This window comes from Onychostoma macrolepis, chromosome 21 (assembly GCF_012432095.1).
Source record: "Onychostoma macrolepis isolate SWU-2019 chromosome 21, ASM1243209v1, whole genome shotgun sequence".
Lineage (NCBI taxonomy): Eukaryota > Metazoa > Chordata > Actinopteri > Cypriniformes > Cyprinidae > Onychostoma > Onychostoma macrolepis.
The window spans coordinates 27,706,335-27,722,186 of record NC_081175.1 but is presented as its reverse complement, the minus strand read 5'-3'; the positions used below and the strand labels follow the sequence as shown (position 1 = coordinate 27,722,186).

The following is a 15,852-nucleotide window of genomic DNA, read 5'->3' as shown; positions in this document are numbered from 1 at the left end:
TTGGAAGCATTTTGCTAATTTAACACATTGGCAACAGATTAGTTGAGAACTTGCGCATTTTTGAGGTTCTTTAGTTATTTCTTTGAAGGCGTTTGATGAGTTTAAATGTTTATTGGATGTTTTTGGATGCATTTTGCATATTTCAATAAGCAATAGATTAGTTGCACATTTTATAGGTTCTGTTGGTTGTTTGTTTGAAGACATTTGGTCAGTTTAAGTAATATTTCTTGTTTTTTTGGATATTATTGGATGCATATTGCTAATTTTAATAACGTACAGACAACAGATTAGTTAAGTACGTTCACATTTTACAGATGCTGTTAAGTGCTTAAGTGTTTGATTTATTTTTTTATTTTTTTTATTTTTTGCAAGTGAAGCATCACCGTTAGTACTAATGTTCATACTGAAGATTATTATATTTACATGCATATCCTGCACACATGCATGATACCTCAAATCAAGGACATTAGCAACTGAAAAGCAAGCACCTGCAACACCCTAACATTAAGCAAGCATTGCTCAAAAAACACCAGAAAATGTGAATATCCTGTCTTGTATTGTCTGTAAAATCTTCCTGTCAGACTTAGTAGGATGTAGTTTATTGCGGCTGCGGCATGTCTGTACGTTTCCTTCAGCCGTGATCAAATGCATATTTAAACCTCCACTGTAATCAGCGTTTTCTCCCTTCAGTTGAGAGTTTGTATGTGATGGCCGAGATCAAAGCACACGCGCGTGCTGTTCAAGACCCAATCTGTCCGACTTCAAAGTGCACAGGGATCGTAGATGCAGCATGTGCGTTTGCACTGTTGATATGGAAAAACCTCAACAAAACATTTGATTTGAGGAATCAAAGCACACGCTGAACTTTAATACTTAGGGTTAGAGAGTTGCTCACATAATAGTCATGCTTATTGTTGCAAACCGCAATAATAATTTCATGGTCAAGCATTCAAGATGCAATCAAATCCTAATGAATAAAATCAAACTTAATATTCTCGTTCACTCATAAAATGTTAAATGGAGTTTGTGCACTTCTTAAGTGTTTGCAAATTGCTTTTTTGCAGAAATCCTGGTTGCAACCTTTTCCTAATGGAATTTAATCTCAAGTTTTAGACGTGAATAATATAATGGCGCCTGGTAAATGAATACCTTTGTGATTCATATGGGATGTATTGGGAGAATTTGATTATGGCTTGTGTTTTCCGTCTGCTTGCAGATTTATATCCCAGTCGAAGCACCTCAGGTTCTTGGAATCGTTGAGGAATTTCATACCCTCATTGGAAACTTTTGGAAATATAACAATTGGGTCGTTGGCAAATATTGTGGAAACCCACAGAACTGGAACGTTTGCGTGTTGTAAATGTTCCATTCCAAGCGTCGTCTTATTCCTGAAGCAGTGTATTGAAGGAAAAAGAAGCCTTTGACCTTTTGTGGTCCGTTGCATTCTGGGAGAGTCCTGCAGGGATCAATGAACGTTTGAGTAATTAGCTGCCATTGTTCTGAGGTGAGAAGGAATCTGGGTCTGTATGGAAATCCAGCGTTGTTTGACACATGCAAATGAGCAGCAATCCTGCTGTGCATAATTGTCAAAATGTCTCAATTAATCCCTGATGGTCATTCTTTGTACCTGTATGTTAAACCGTGACTTGATGTGATTTAGCACATGATATTTAGCATCATGTGTGGTTGTGTTTTGGGTTTCAAAGTGCGCACAGGCATAAACCCTAATGAGGAGAAGTGGGCCAGACGCCTGCCATACGTTTGTCTCCCAGAGGACTTCAGCGACGTCTCAGACTCGAGCCTCAAGCGGTCTGGAGACAAAACCACATCAAAACACTCAAATGCGTCCTCTGGAGCCACCAAGAACCAATTAAAAACCAATTAGACAAAGCGATGCAATTAATGTGGCTTTTTATTAGTGGTATTTGTTACTTCACTAAGTTATCAGAGTTATGATTTTTCATAAAATCACACAAACGTTTTATTTATTTATTTAAAGAAATCAATATTTTTTTCAGCAAGGATGCATTAAATTGATCAAAAGTGACATTAAAGACATTTATAATGTGACAAAAGATTTCTATTCAAATATAAACTGTTCTTTTGAACTTCCTACTTATCAAAGAATCCTGAAAAATAAAATGCATTACAGTTTCCACAAAAATATGAAGCAGTGTAAGGACACTGAAGACTGAAAATTTACAGTAATAAATTAGATTTTAAAATATATTGACATAGAAAATAGTTATTTAAATAGTAATAATAATTCAAGATTTTATACTCTATTTTTGATCAAATAAATGAAGAGACTTCTTTCAAAAATATTAAGAAATCGCCAAACTTTTGGTAGTGTAATGATCTAGTTCTCGTCCTGTACCTGGTGTAATTGCTCTCTGTTATTGGCTTGATGTTGATATACTGAATAATTTATGAAGCTGACAGCATGCTGTAGTTTTAATCTGTTTTGTAAAATCATCCTGTTGCGCTGATATCTGTTCCAATATAATGATATGAGGGGGGAAAAACACATATATAAGCCCTGTAAGATTTCACTCTATTTTTTAGCACCAATGATTTATTCAACAGTTTCTCTTTGGTTTCTCTGCTTTAGGGTCTCTATTAATCTATATTTTGCTAATAAATTGCTCATCCCATTGTGCTGGTGAATGTGCCTAATATTCCTGTCTTTAATGAGATCGGATTCTCCTGTTCTCTCTGGATTCCTGAACGTGTTCTATTCGTTCTCCGGGGTTCCGCTGTTGCCATGGCGACGGAATCCCCCACCAAGTTGGCGGAAACCCCTCTGTCCTTCAGCTGAGGCTAATTGAGAGCGAGTCAGCCGTGGTTGTGTGGATCGGCCCTGTGTCGCTCGCTCCGAGCGCCTTTTGTTTGCAAGAACAGCCGGAGAACTCATAGCAGTTCTAAATCTATTCTATTTACAATTTACCGTGATAATCATAATATCTACCATCATACAATTAATTGTTGTTGCTATAAATAGCTTTGTACTTGTAAATTATGGTCTACAAAGGGATCTGTTTAAGTGTAACTGCTTGCTGCTTTTTAGTACAAAGGCTATTATATTTGTTAAAAGCAGGTTAGTAATGACTAACGCAATGTTACTTTTCGCTGGCAATACTTTAGCAATCAAGTTTTGGGTCTCATGAGTGTTTATTGGCTGTGTTGAATCTGAATTAGTGATGCATGATTCATGAACGAATTACTCTTGGGAGTGGGTGTTAAATAAGTGTAGTACGAAATATGTTGCAAGAATAGTGTTGTGCTGTGAAGTATTCAGTAAATAAATTTAATTTATAGTACAAAATGAATTGCTGTTGTGTGTCGGGTTATATTGCTTTTGGGAGCTGGTTTGAATTGCTATTGTGGGTCGAATTAAGTCAGTATGAATCACTTTTTGGGAGTCATGTTGAATTGCTCATGATAGTCAGATTTGAATCACTCATGGGAGTCTTGTAGAATCACTCTTTGGGACTTGGATTTGAATTGTTCTTTGAGACTCGGATTTAAGTCATTCTTTGGGTGTCGGGTTAAATTGCTCTTTGGGAGTCTTGTTGAATCTCTCTTTGGGGGTCGGTTTGAATCGTTCTTGTGAGTTGGGTTGAATCACTCTTTGGGAGTCATGTTAATTAATTTGCTCTTTTGAGTCCAGTTGAGTTGCTCTTTTGGAGTCAAGTTGAATCGCTCCTGATAATCTGTTTTGAATCGCTCTTTGGGAGTTGGATTTGAATCACTCATTGGAGTCTTGTTGAATCGCTTTTTGGGATTCGGATGGAATCGCTCCTTGGGAGTCGGATTGAATTGCTCTTTGGTAGTAGGGTTGAGTTGCCCTTTGGGAGTTGTTGAATCACTCTTTGGGAGTCAGATTTGAATCTGTAGAGCCAAACGAGTAAGCAAAGCCATCTGAATCATTCTGAATGTTGATGCACTGAATCATTTGAAGTAAATGAAATGCACTCAAGACTACAGAACTAGTTTCGCACAATGCAATGCACTGAACTTGACCTTCCATTTCAAGTGAGATGAAGGAACCGGAATATTACCATCTCTTTATTATTTCTTTTATAGACTCATTATTTGTTCAGCCCTGCCAAAAATTGAGACACAAATGACATTTAAATTACCACTTATTGAATTAAACATAATATGTTCATGAGACAATGCAGCATACTACTGTTTGAAAGCGTTGCATACTATTTTATGTGCAACAGCATGCAGTGTGAAGTACATACTGTGCAGTAAGCAGGATGTTAGGATTGTGTTCTGTGCCTTTGTGTGTGCAAGTTCAAATATCTCCCCCTCCTAATGTGAAAGTCCTTGTGTCCTCTCCACAGATCTGTGAAGAGCTCTCCGCTCCATCTTCAGCTGCCTGAGACGTGAACCCCAGAAAGACTCTTAATGAATCAGTATTCGCCGCTCGATGCCATGGCGTTCAAGTGAGTAGTTGTTTTCCGCATCTATATGTTGAATGCATCCTCTATCGTCCTGCTGCTTCTCCTGTATGATCTCAGACCCTATCATCAGGTTAGCAGGGATGCAGGGTTACGTCTTCAGGCGAACTTATGGAAAGCGTTGGCATATAAAGGGTCTTTTCTCCAAAGGGCCCCTCGGAGACGTTTGGCATTCGCATGGAAGCTGATTTGCATTCCATCTTGGCGGAGTCGAGTTTTCTGATGCTGGATGCTTGCTGGCTGCTCTCTTGTTTTTCTGTTTGGCCCAAATTCCTGCTTTCTTTCTTTATTTCTCTTTTTTCTTTCTTTCCTGCTTGCCTTTGCCAGTTAGAAGACAATAAGGAATGGAAAAGATGACTGTTTTCAGAAGGTGTTGGTCAGATGAGGCTGTTTTGAAAGAGTTTGACTATTGCTATTGTTGCATTCTGAAATGTGTCGGAACCACAATTCATAATGCAGTGCAAGTATAAGTTTGGTTTGTTTCTGCGCAAAGGAGTGCAGTGGAATCAAGTAGGGCTGCATGCATGATACTGGGGGGGAAAAAGATTTTTTTATTATTAACTTATTATTGATTAATTTATTAATAATTTTCTAATTTTCTGAGATGGCACAATGCAGAAGTTTTTTTTTTTTTTTTGCATACAGGAATTTTCAACAGTTTAGTTAGTTAAATAACTATATTTAATTAATAATATAATTTTTTATTTATTTTTTATTTTTTGGGGAGTGCATCTGCATAGAAAATAAAAATAATTTAAAAAAGCTAAAAAATTCAGTCTTACCGTACTTTTAGCCATTTGATTTTGTTTTATTGTGAGTTTTGTTAAATAAAAAAAACACTTTTTTTGTATTCTCTGTTTTATTTGAATTTTAGTTAAGTTAGTTAGTTTTTAGTTAATTATGTAATGTTTTCATATGTTTATATTTTTTATTCTTTTTCTTTTATATCAAATAAAAAAAAAAAATAAACCATGAAATAAACTATATTTTCAGGTTTGAACAATTAGATTTTTATGATTTTATTTTTTATTGCAATTTTTGTTAAATAAAAATGTTAAACAAAATGCATTTAGAATATATATCAATATATATTTATTATTTAATGCAATTTTATTATTTTTTGTGCAACTAAAATTTGTTAGAATTTCTTCGTTTTCAAACTTTAAGATGCTGAAACACTGTATCGTGAGCTGCTCGTGTATAAATGAACATTATGCTGCACTTCACTGAAACATGCAGCTCATGTATTTAATTAAAATGTAGCCTTTGATTGCATTAAGATTCTGATATATCATGCAGCCTTGGATCAAGTGTCACCGTCTACATTTGCGTACTTGTGTAGAATTTGATTTTGGCATAAGCGTATTCTTCATGCTCAGCAGGATGCTTATACTTCTGTGGGTTGCTTTTTTTTTATTAATTTTTTTTTTTTTATGCCAAGGCATTGGAAAACTTTGACTGATTTAAATAATCAAGCACACTGATGAATATTTAATATCCAAGAAAATAATGTGATGCATCATTTTGATTTGGAGCAAAGTGCTTCTCAAACATGCTGATTTTACTGTCTCTCGTAAAAGTGCAGAGTGGCTCTTGATGTCAGACTTTCAAAGCTTCAGCCGGACGGCAAATGAAGTTGTCAGCCACGCTGACGTCTCTGTTAGCGATTGAAGGCTGTCAGCCGTCTCGCATGCGCACAAACTCCCGTTTCCATTCTGTGGAAAGTGTTGCATCGGCTCTTGGAAATTTGGACAGATAGCTGAAACCGTCATCATTTAATGCATTTTCCCTGGTTTTCAGATGAACGAGCAAATAGTTCATAGCAGTCCTGAATCAGAGTTTTGCTGTCTGTTTTAGATGGTGGTTCAGTTTGCATGACAGATCTTGAGGATACGTCTCATAGTAACTAGATCTTTAGTTTGGAGAATTTCATTTTTATTCAGTTATGTACAGTATATTATGCTATATTGTGAATTTAGTCATGACTTGTGACTAAAAGGCATGAAGCATGACATGCAGTGAGCTACAGTATATTGACAATACAGCACAATCTCCATTTCCTTATTGCTATTATAAAATGTTTACAGCAAAAAAAAAAGAGAACAAAGTTTCCATTATTGTAATGGTAATGGTATTATTACTGTTTATTTATTATTATTATTATTATTATTATTATTATTATTATATTTAGATATTGGGGTAAATTTAGTATTGGTGAGATACTGTTATAATTGTATGTATTAATATTTTGAATATTTTTTAAATTTTATATTATTTTATTTGTATTTTATTAAAGTTTGTAATTTGATAAATGTTAATTTTGTTGTGTTTTGTCGTTTTAGGTAGTTTTTCATGTTTATATATTTTTATTCATGTAAATTTTTACTTTTATGTTTTTATATTTAATTTTAATTTTATTTCAAGTAACAAATGTTTCTTTTATGGTTTCAGTTTAGTTAACTAACAACCCTGGGAAAGTTGTATAATATTATAAATAATAATAATAATATTTATTATTAATTAGTTCATATAATATATTCATAATGGTCTTAACAATTATTAATATTACAAATCACAATGACAATATTAATTGTATTCATATTAATTATTAATAATATTATTAATTGTTATAATTATTATTGAGTATCATAAATACTGTTAAATATTATTTTAGTTATTAATTATATTATTTATTAAACTAATGTGGTCTTTTATCAACTTCACACTTTAAAAGACTACACTTGTCAAGACTACTCTAAATGTAGAAGTTTTATCATGCCTTCCTCGGAGACTTCTGAAAGCGTCAAACTTGTTGACGAGTTGTTGAAAAAGATCAAAGGTAACCTAGCAACCCAGTGGGGGCGTCTGATTGGAGGCCCCCGATCCAGCCGTCCTTTGTATTGCCTGCACTCGTGGGTTTTGCAGCACAATTGTTTGTGTGGAGGAATGATAAATGTGCTGCCAAAAAGACGTGAAGAAAACACAGAGTACGAGAATGAGAGATGCTCGCTGTCATCGGCTCCGGAACAAAGACGCTCTACACAAAACTACTTGAGATTCATGTCTGTCTGAATGTGAGTCTGTCTTCCTCCCATTCTCTCTCTCTTTCTCTCTCGTTCTCTCTGTCTTGTGTCTGAGTTAATATTGACAGAGATTTTTTGGAGGACTGTCTTTTTCTTCTACTTGTGCTAGTTTAGACAGTTCAGTTATTGAATGTGAATTGTAAAGCAAGGAGGATTGTTTGGTTAGTTTTTGTTCAGTCAAGCACATTTCCAGCACAAGCTGAATTTCCAAGTTGAACTTCTCCAAATACAGATGTGATGTAGTGTAGTGAGTAGGGCTGCAACTAACGATTATTTTAATAATCGATTAATCTGTCGATTATTTTTTCGATTAATCGATGAATCGGATTTAGAAAAAAGAAAAGCATTCATTTCCAACCCTTTATTCAAAAACAGAACTAAAATCTTTAGAAAGTGCACCAACATGTTGCTCCTTGAACATCCCTGAGCTGTTATAATAATAATAAAATAAAATAAAATAAAAATGGACTAACACAAAAAACATACACATGTATGCTTTACATCTGCCAAATATATAGACTTTTTGGGGTGCAAAAATTAAATAATTTAACAACACTGCGTCGTTAGCGTTGGTATTGTATCAGACACTTGCACTTAACATTATATGAAAATCAAGCTCAAATGGAGTTAACAATGTTTTTGACCAGAGAATGACGGAGATGGAGTGTTTTGTCTGTCATTAGAACGGCTGTAACTGTTATCTGAAGCAGCAAGTGCATTATGCTTTCATCAACTTTTACAGGTTATATAACTTTGATTGTAGCTATATGGGCGCTTAGTTTTTCTTGTTGTTTAATACACTTGGCCAAAATCTCAAATTAAGCGCTTATGCACATAATGCACAGGATATTTAAAACGTATATAGACAGCAAATAACTAATTCTTCTCCACTCTTCAAACACACAAAAACATTATCCTTTACTGACATAGTGTTTGAGTAAAGAAAACGCTGTACTATTCAAACACCAATTATTTATTCACCCTTGCATTGCGAAAAAGCAGAGATCTCATCTTCTCCAGGCTGTGCGCGGCGCGTCAATCTGAACGGAGGCGGGTGAAGTTACGAGGTCTCGCTGAGAGCTCGATGATCCAATGGCGTTACGAAGTTTTACTGACGAGTTATTTTAATGCTTATCATTGGTTTACTATTTTTAAAACTCTCTGATTTAAAATAATAAAAACGAATTATAAGCGACTCAAGTTTGGATAATTTTTCACAGCACCTGACTGGGCTAGGGTATGGCAACTGCCATACTCTGCCATACGCAAACGCCGCCCCTGCTCCCACACCTTGGATGACTTGGGTCGCACGGATTTCTCTGCCTCCGCCATGTATCTTTCCTCTACCTCCGCTCGTTTTTTTTTTTTTTTTTTTTGAGGCGCCAAACTCTGCTACCATCCGTGCGCGAGAGAGACCGAGTGTGTTCACTCCGCTCCACGCTCAACTAAAGTTTTTTTTTTTTAATAATCAAACGTCTCCGCGTCGCGCGACACAACGAATCGATTATGAAATTCGTTGCCAACGCTTTTAGTAATCGATTTTTATCGATTTAATCGATTCGTTGTTGCAGCCCTAGTAGTGAGCGTGGGCTGTCAAGATCCTAAAGGACAGGAAAACATAATAAGTGTACAATAAACATGTTCCAAGTCTTCTAAAGAGAAACAACAAAAATACTTTTTCTAATACATTAATAACACTTTGATGTTGGAGATTCTGCTTTTGTGTACCAAGAAAGAAGATAAATAATGCATGTTTATATCTGGTTTAGTCTATAATTTATACAAAATATACTTGGATACTAGTCAGCACACACTTTGTCTGCCTGGATTTGACCAGACTGTTAAATTCAGAAAATAATTTATATGTAATTAAACATTCTGTGTCTTTTCCATTTCAAAAAGGTGATTTTAGAGGGTTTTTTTAAAGATATATTTTCTCTTAAAGACAGTAAGAGTTGTTAAATGGCATCAAATTTCTAAAATTATTTGATGAATGCATATTTCACAAATTAATAAAAATGTAATTATATTGTGCCATTTCAGAAAAATTTGAATATTATTTGAAAATAAATCTGTATTCAATTAGTACAAAAATTAAATAATAAATAAACATTAAATTGCAATGTGCAATCTCAAAAAGTTTGAACTTTGACAATTTGTTTTAAAAATCTAAATAATTAAATTGTATATTAAATTAATCAAATTTAGATTGATAAATATTAAATTACATATAATTTAATAGAAATTTAATTGCATGGTGCCATTTAATATTATAAAATAATCAATATTAAATTAATAAAATAAAAATTGAATGAATACAATTTAATTACATTGTGCCATCTCAAAATATTTGAACGTTATTTAAAAAAAATCGATATTAATTGAATGCAAAATTAAATGAACAGCAAGTGTCACAAATGGAAAAAAAAATTCAATTGTATTTTGCATCTCAAAAAAATTGAATATTTTGAAAACCTAAGTAAAGATAAATATTAAAATAAATATAAAAATATAAATAATATAAAACATAATAAAATATTAAATAAACAGCAGTAATAGGGTTGATGTTTTAAGAGGTAATTTAGTCATTACATGCCTTTGTGCTCAAGGTCATGACACTTCAGTGTTTACTAGAAAGAGAAGAGAACTAACTGCTGATATTTCTACAAATACTAGTTGTTTACTATATAAAATCATGGTAAATGGTCAAGAGTTGATGAGTTCAGATGGTCCTCTTCTCTTAGCAAACACACACTGCTGTTTGAACATGTTGTTTTGTGATGGATCATATGGTTTTATGTGTGTTGTGAGGAAGAGGGTTTGGTTGTTTCTGTCTGTAAATGCAGATTTGGCTTCTTGTTCGCAGTTAACAGAAATCCCATCACTCTCAGTACAAACCCCTGTAATCCAGTTCACACTGTAGCCCTACATCTGCAAATTAAAAGCTTTTTTTTTTTTTTTTTCCTGGAAATATGGCGGCCGCTTTTTTTTTTTTTTTTTTGGAGCAAAACGTTTTTTTGGGAGCTTAGATTTAGACTGTTTCTCATCAGCGTCCATCAAAGATTATAAAATAATCCAGATCACATTCGCAAGTGCATTATTAAAGCATTTATTGGATCAGCATCCAATCAGCATATGAACAGTCGAGATCATGTGACCCTGATTTAGGCGTAGATCAAAGGTCAAGCTCCTCTGACCCGTAAGCTCCAGGCTGCCGTAACATCTCTGATTCAGTGCAAACAAACGGCAAGCAGCTGCGATGTGAGACTGAATCGTTTACAGATATGAATTGTTGCCTGAAGTCTTTAGGAAATCTGGAGTTGCTCGAGAGGATAATAAATGTCATTTGTTGCTTTGTTGAATCACTTCTTCCTCTGTGGAACAACAAAAGGAGGTTTTAGACAGATCGTTCATGCTGCTTTTATCCGTGGAATGGAAATAAATGGGGACTTTGGCTGACATTTAGCTTTAAAAATGACCAAAAAGAGTAGTTTACATGACTTGTCTTCAGTGTCACGTGATTACTTTATATGAGAAGCAGAGTGAAATTTAAGTTGCTCACTGAAAATCTGTGCCATTCACTAGGACTGCATGATTTCTTGAAATAGCAATTGCAATTTAAAATGCAATTTTATTTTAAAAAACATGTTCTTGTTTGTAGGGTTGCACAATTTAGCCAAAAACTTATGATTATATAAAATATGCTATTATTGTGTTCAAAATAATTGTATTTATATAGTACAATAAAATGCAGCTCAAAGTGTTTCACAGGGTGGAATATGAAAAATATAGAGAAATTGTAATTTAAAAAATAAAATAAATAATAATAAATAATTATTTAAAAAATTATAATTATATATAAAATAAATATTAAGAAATTCATATTGTAATAATTCAAATTTCTAAAATATAGAATATTTAATAATAACAATATAATTATAAAATGCATTATAAAATAATGTGTGGGGTGGCATTTGAAAAATATAGAAAGATAGTACTAAGAAAGTAAAAAAAAAACACTGATAATAATATTTGAAATAATAATAATAATAATAAATAATAATAATTAATAAATAAATAAATACAAATATTAAACTAAATAAGAAGTTTGTATTGTAATGTCACTGTCAAATATTTATAAAAAATTTATAAAACAAAAATATAATCATTATGATAAATGTAGTACAACTGTAAAATTACAATACTAATAGTCAATGTCTTCGTCAAGCTTTTATTCTGGTGGAAAATGCTTGGTGGAAAATTTGATTATTTGCTTTTTTTTTTTTGGATTAATCGTGCAGCTCTACCCTCAACTATAGCCCTCAAATCTTGTATATGTCATGAAAACACACATAATGACACACGACATGCTTGAATGTTGTGAATTAAATCAAGTGCAAACTTTGAGATTTATGCTGAAAGGGAAGATTTTCAGCAGAAATATAAATTTAAAATAGAAGGAAGTCTTCAAATGAGGGTGAGTACATGACCAAACTCTTCAGACTTTTCTCATGGACGAGGAAACTCAAGTTGATTAATAACTCATCTCTGTCTCCCCTGAGAGCTTTGCGTGAGATATTGAAATATAACAATATCATGCTCTTGTTTTGTAGTGCCACAGTAGTCTTCTTATCAATCACATGCGTTTGTTCTCCGATCTGCTCGCTAACAATCGAATAGTCGTGGCAGTGTTGAATAATAGCAGTCCTCCATAATGAAGAGGGCGACCCGTGACATCTTCACTTCCTCCGGCTCTGTTTGAGCGTGACTGACGGCTCTATCGCCGGATGTTGTGTGTGGCGCGGCGTGCGACTGTTTCCTCTCGCTGTAAAGAGACGTGACCTTTGACTCATAGCTCATCAATTTTAGGCCGCTGTCAGTGATCTGACAGGAGATACCGACACCTGCCACAGCGGGACGAGAAACACCAGAGGAAGGACGCTCTGAATGTCAACGAGATGAGGAGAATATTAGCTTCTTTTAAATGTAGTCTTTTGTAGTTTAGAATTGTTATAATTTAGAATGGTTACTATTATAATCAGAGCTGTACGATTCTGGATAAATTGAGAATCACAATTTTTTTTGTCTCAAATAGAGATCACAATTCTCCCACGATTCTGAACAAAACAAAATAATTTGTGATAAAATATTAATTGCTCGTAAAAGAAGGGTCAGAGCACGCACATCCAAAAATGGCCAGGTGCAAGATCAAAAGGTACATCAAATAATAGAAAAAAGATCTGCACACTGTTGTTCTCCCTTTATTAAAAAAAATAATAAACCAATTTTTACTGAAAAAGTGGTTTGAATGAAGGATTCAGTGACTCACTCATGAATACTTGTTTCATTACTGGATGAATCAGCATTTTTGAATGAATCTCTTGAATGAATGATTCAATGACAAATACAAATACATTTTATAAGTCACTTGTCGCCATATAGTGGAGAAACACTGTAATCAAGACACACGTTATTTGAAGCGCAAGTTACTTTCAAAAGGTGATTTGCTCTATTTGGATCGCTACTATAGACATCAGTGTTACTATAAATGTTTATCCCAGTATTTCTGTGATAATATGAATGATTGTAAGACAGAAATAATACTTTGTGGTTGAAAAGACTGTTTGTGAAGCTGTTTCTTACCTAAACATGATAACTGCTCTCTCTGTGTCAGCGGCAAAACAGATTTTAATGTTCCAGTATGATTTTTTCAAAGGTATAATAAACACTGGTGAATCGTTGTAATTTAGAAATGAGATCGCGTGGGGGTTTGAATCAAGATCGCGATCTTTTAACGATTAATCGTGCAGCTCTAATTATAATTATTATAATTTAGAATGGTTATTATTATCATTACTATAAATTATTTTATTATTATTTATTAGTCAATTTCTTTATTTCTTTAATTGTATTCCTTTATTTTTCTTTCTTTTAAATATTTTTCATTTTTATTTATTTAATTTTATTTATAATGTTTCTGTTTTTGGTCACCCTGAAGCAGTGCTATACAAATAAGTGTTAAATTTTTTTTTTTTTTTACTTCATTAGAAAATAGTTTCTTGTAATTTATATTTTTCACATTTATTTTCTATATTTATTTTCTTTTAAGTGCCTACCTGTGAATTACTTTTATGTACAAAAGGAGTGATACCATTTATTTTTGTTTATTTATTTTAATGAATTCTAAATTTATTTTTGAAAATATTCTTTTTATATTTTTCATTTTATTTTCTATTCATTTTCCTGCTAATTCCTATTTTCTCTATTTTAAATGCCTTCCTGGGAAGCTATACAATTATAATTGTTAAATAAAACAAACAAAATAAAATGTAATAAAATATGTAGTAATAATAATAGTAGTAGTAGTAGTAATAATAATACTTATTATTATTATTATTATTATTATTACAGCATATTAATATAACTGAATTGATATAATGATAAACAGCAGTATTTAACTGAAGATTCATTTGTTACAAAAATGTGTAAAATCCTTTTGAGAATCCTTTCAAGTGAATTGATTTTTAATGTTTTTTTTTTTTTTTTTTGGGGTGAAACAAAACACAAATTTATTCAAAATGAATTTGTCAGCCCTACATGCCACATACGAGGAGAGTGTTTTTGAGGATTTCATTATGACTGTATATAAACTGTGATGCACATTTTGTTGCACTAGACTACAGCTTTTTGGAAGAAGTAGCTTTTTAGTAGCTCTGATGCTCAGCTAATGAGGACTGAGTTCATTACACCTAAATATCATCAATCGTATCTAAACCACATTTTCCAAAACAAGTTTCTCAGGTTGTTGTGTTCCTCTACTGACCCATTGATCCATCTGAGGTTAATGCTGATATATTTGACTCTTCTCAGACCGGATAAACAGACGTTTGTGAGGATGCATCACTCAAATGAAGCGCTGAATCTAATTTAGACTGACATCAGGAAGAAATTAGCATGCAGCATAATGGGTAATTGGGAAGGGGCCTGTGTGTTTGTGTGCGCTGGCATTACGTCCGCATGACTTGCTGTGATTGTCTCTGGCTGGTTTATTCACCCCTCGACTCAGTCCTGTTAACAGACGCTTGAGCGCTTTCTCTCTGACCTACATTAAAGTGTATTGCTGAATGTTTCTTCTGCAAAGGTTAATGATCTCGGTGATATTAACCAGAACCAGAACTAATCAAGAACACAGTAGCTACTTGTTGCTTTTCAGCTTGTGTTAGGTTGATTTTGAAGCATGTAGTAGTTTGTTGAAGGCTAGTCTGTGTTTGTGGTGGTTTATCTGGTGACTAAAAGCACATGGAGGGGGAAACTGACCACACATCAGAAATAAATGGACAATTCAATTTAGTCCCAATAAAGATTGACCCGATAATCGGTTTTACTGATATTACTATTGTTTGTAGGGCTGCAGAATGTGGTGAAAAAGTTTTGTGATTTACATATCAATATGATGATGATGATGATGATGATGATGATGATAATAATGATGATAATAATAATAAATGTATTATTATTAGTAGTAGTAATAATAACTATAATAGTAATTTATACTACTACTGCTACTACTACTACTAATAATAGGCAAATAATAATATATTCTTATAATAACATACTTCTATTTATATAGCACCTTTCATACATAAAATGCTCAGTGTTTCACAGGGTGCCATATAAAATATAGAAAAATAGTAATAAGAAAATGTAAACAACTGAAGTGAAAAATATGAAAATGTTTTAATATTAATAAAGTGAAAATATAAAAAATATAATTATTATTAATTGTTAATAATTATTGTTAATAATTAATAATAGTATTTCATGGTATTATAATAATAATAATAACCTGCTTAGATTAAATATAAGTAAAACTGATTATCGGTCAGTCTCTTTTGGGAATAAATTGAATTGTCCATTTATTTCTGATTATTATTATTATTATTATTATTATATTTTATTTTATATTATTTTATAGTATAAGAAGAGGAACTAAGTCACTTGCAGTACATTATCGGTCAAAACCGATTATTGGTTTCCCACTCCATGTGCTTTTAGCAACCAGATAACCACCACAGATATTGAAGCAATTCTGATTATTCTTAATCAGATATTGGTTTTATAATATCAAACCGATAAACACCAACTGAAACTTATCCCTTGGTTTGCATCCAATAGCTACTTTAAACTGTTTAAAATGATTAGTTTATGGTCTATGCAAAGATAATAAACCCCCTTGTCATTTATTTGTTTTTTGCCTGTTGTTAATATTATAGTTGCTTTTGTTATTGTAAAAAACATGC

General features: G+C 32.9%; 1 protein-coding gene across 6 annotated transcripts in view; it reads left to right on the top strand.

Moving 5' to 3' along the window:
• The window catches only part of sema4d (sema domain, immunoglobulin domain (Ig), transmembrane domain (TM) and short cytoplasmic domain, (semaphorin) 4D), a 60,498-nt gene that overhangs the window by 9,108 nt on the left and 35,538 nt on the right, over positions 1-15,852 (top strand). For 5 of the 6 annotated variants that reach the window (XR_009267882.1, XM_058757852.1, XM_058757854.1 and 2 more), the window contains exon 2: positions 4,353-4,454. The exons of the other annotated variant lie outside the window; for it this stretch is intronic. Coding sequence is in view for 2 of the 5 variants with exons in the window: in XM_058757852.1 (XP_058613835.1) it covers positions 4,417-4,454 (38 nt within the window). In the remaining 3 variants the exon portion in view is untranslated. The remainder of the gene's footprint in view (positions 1-4,352; positions 4,455-15,852) is intronic. 6 annotated transcript variants of the gene reach the window in all.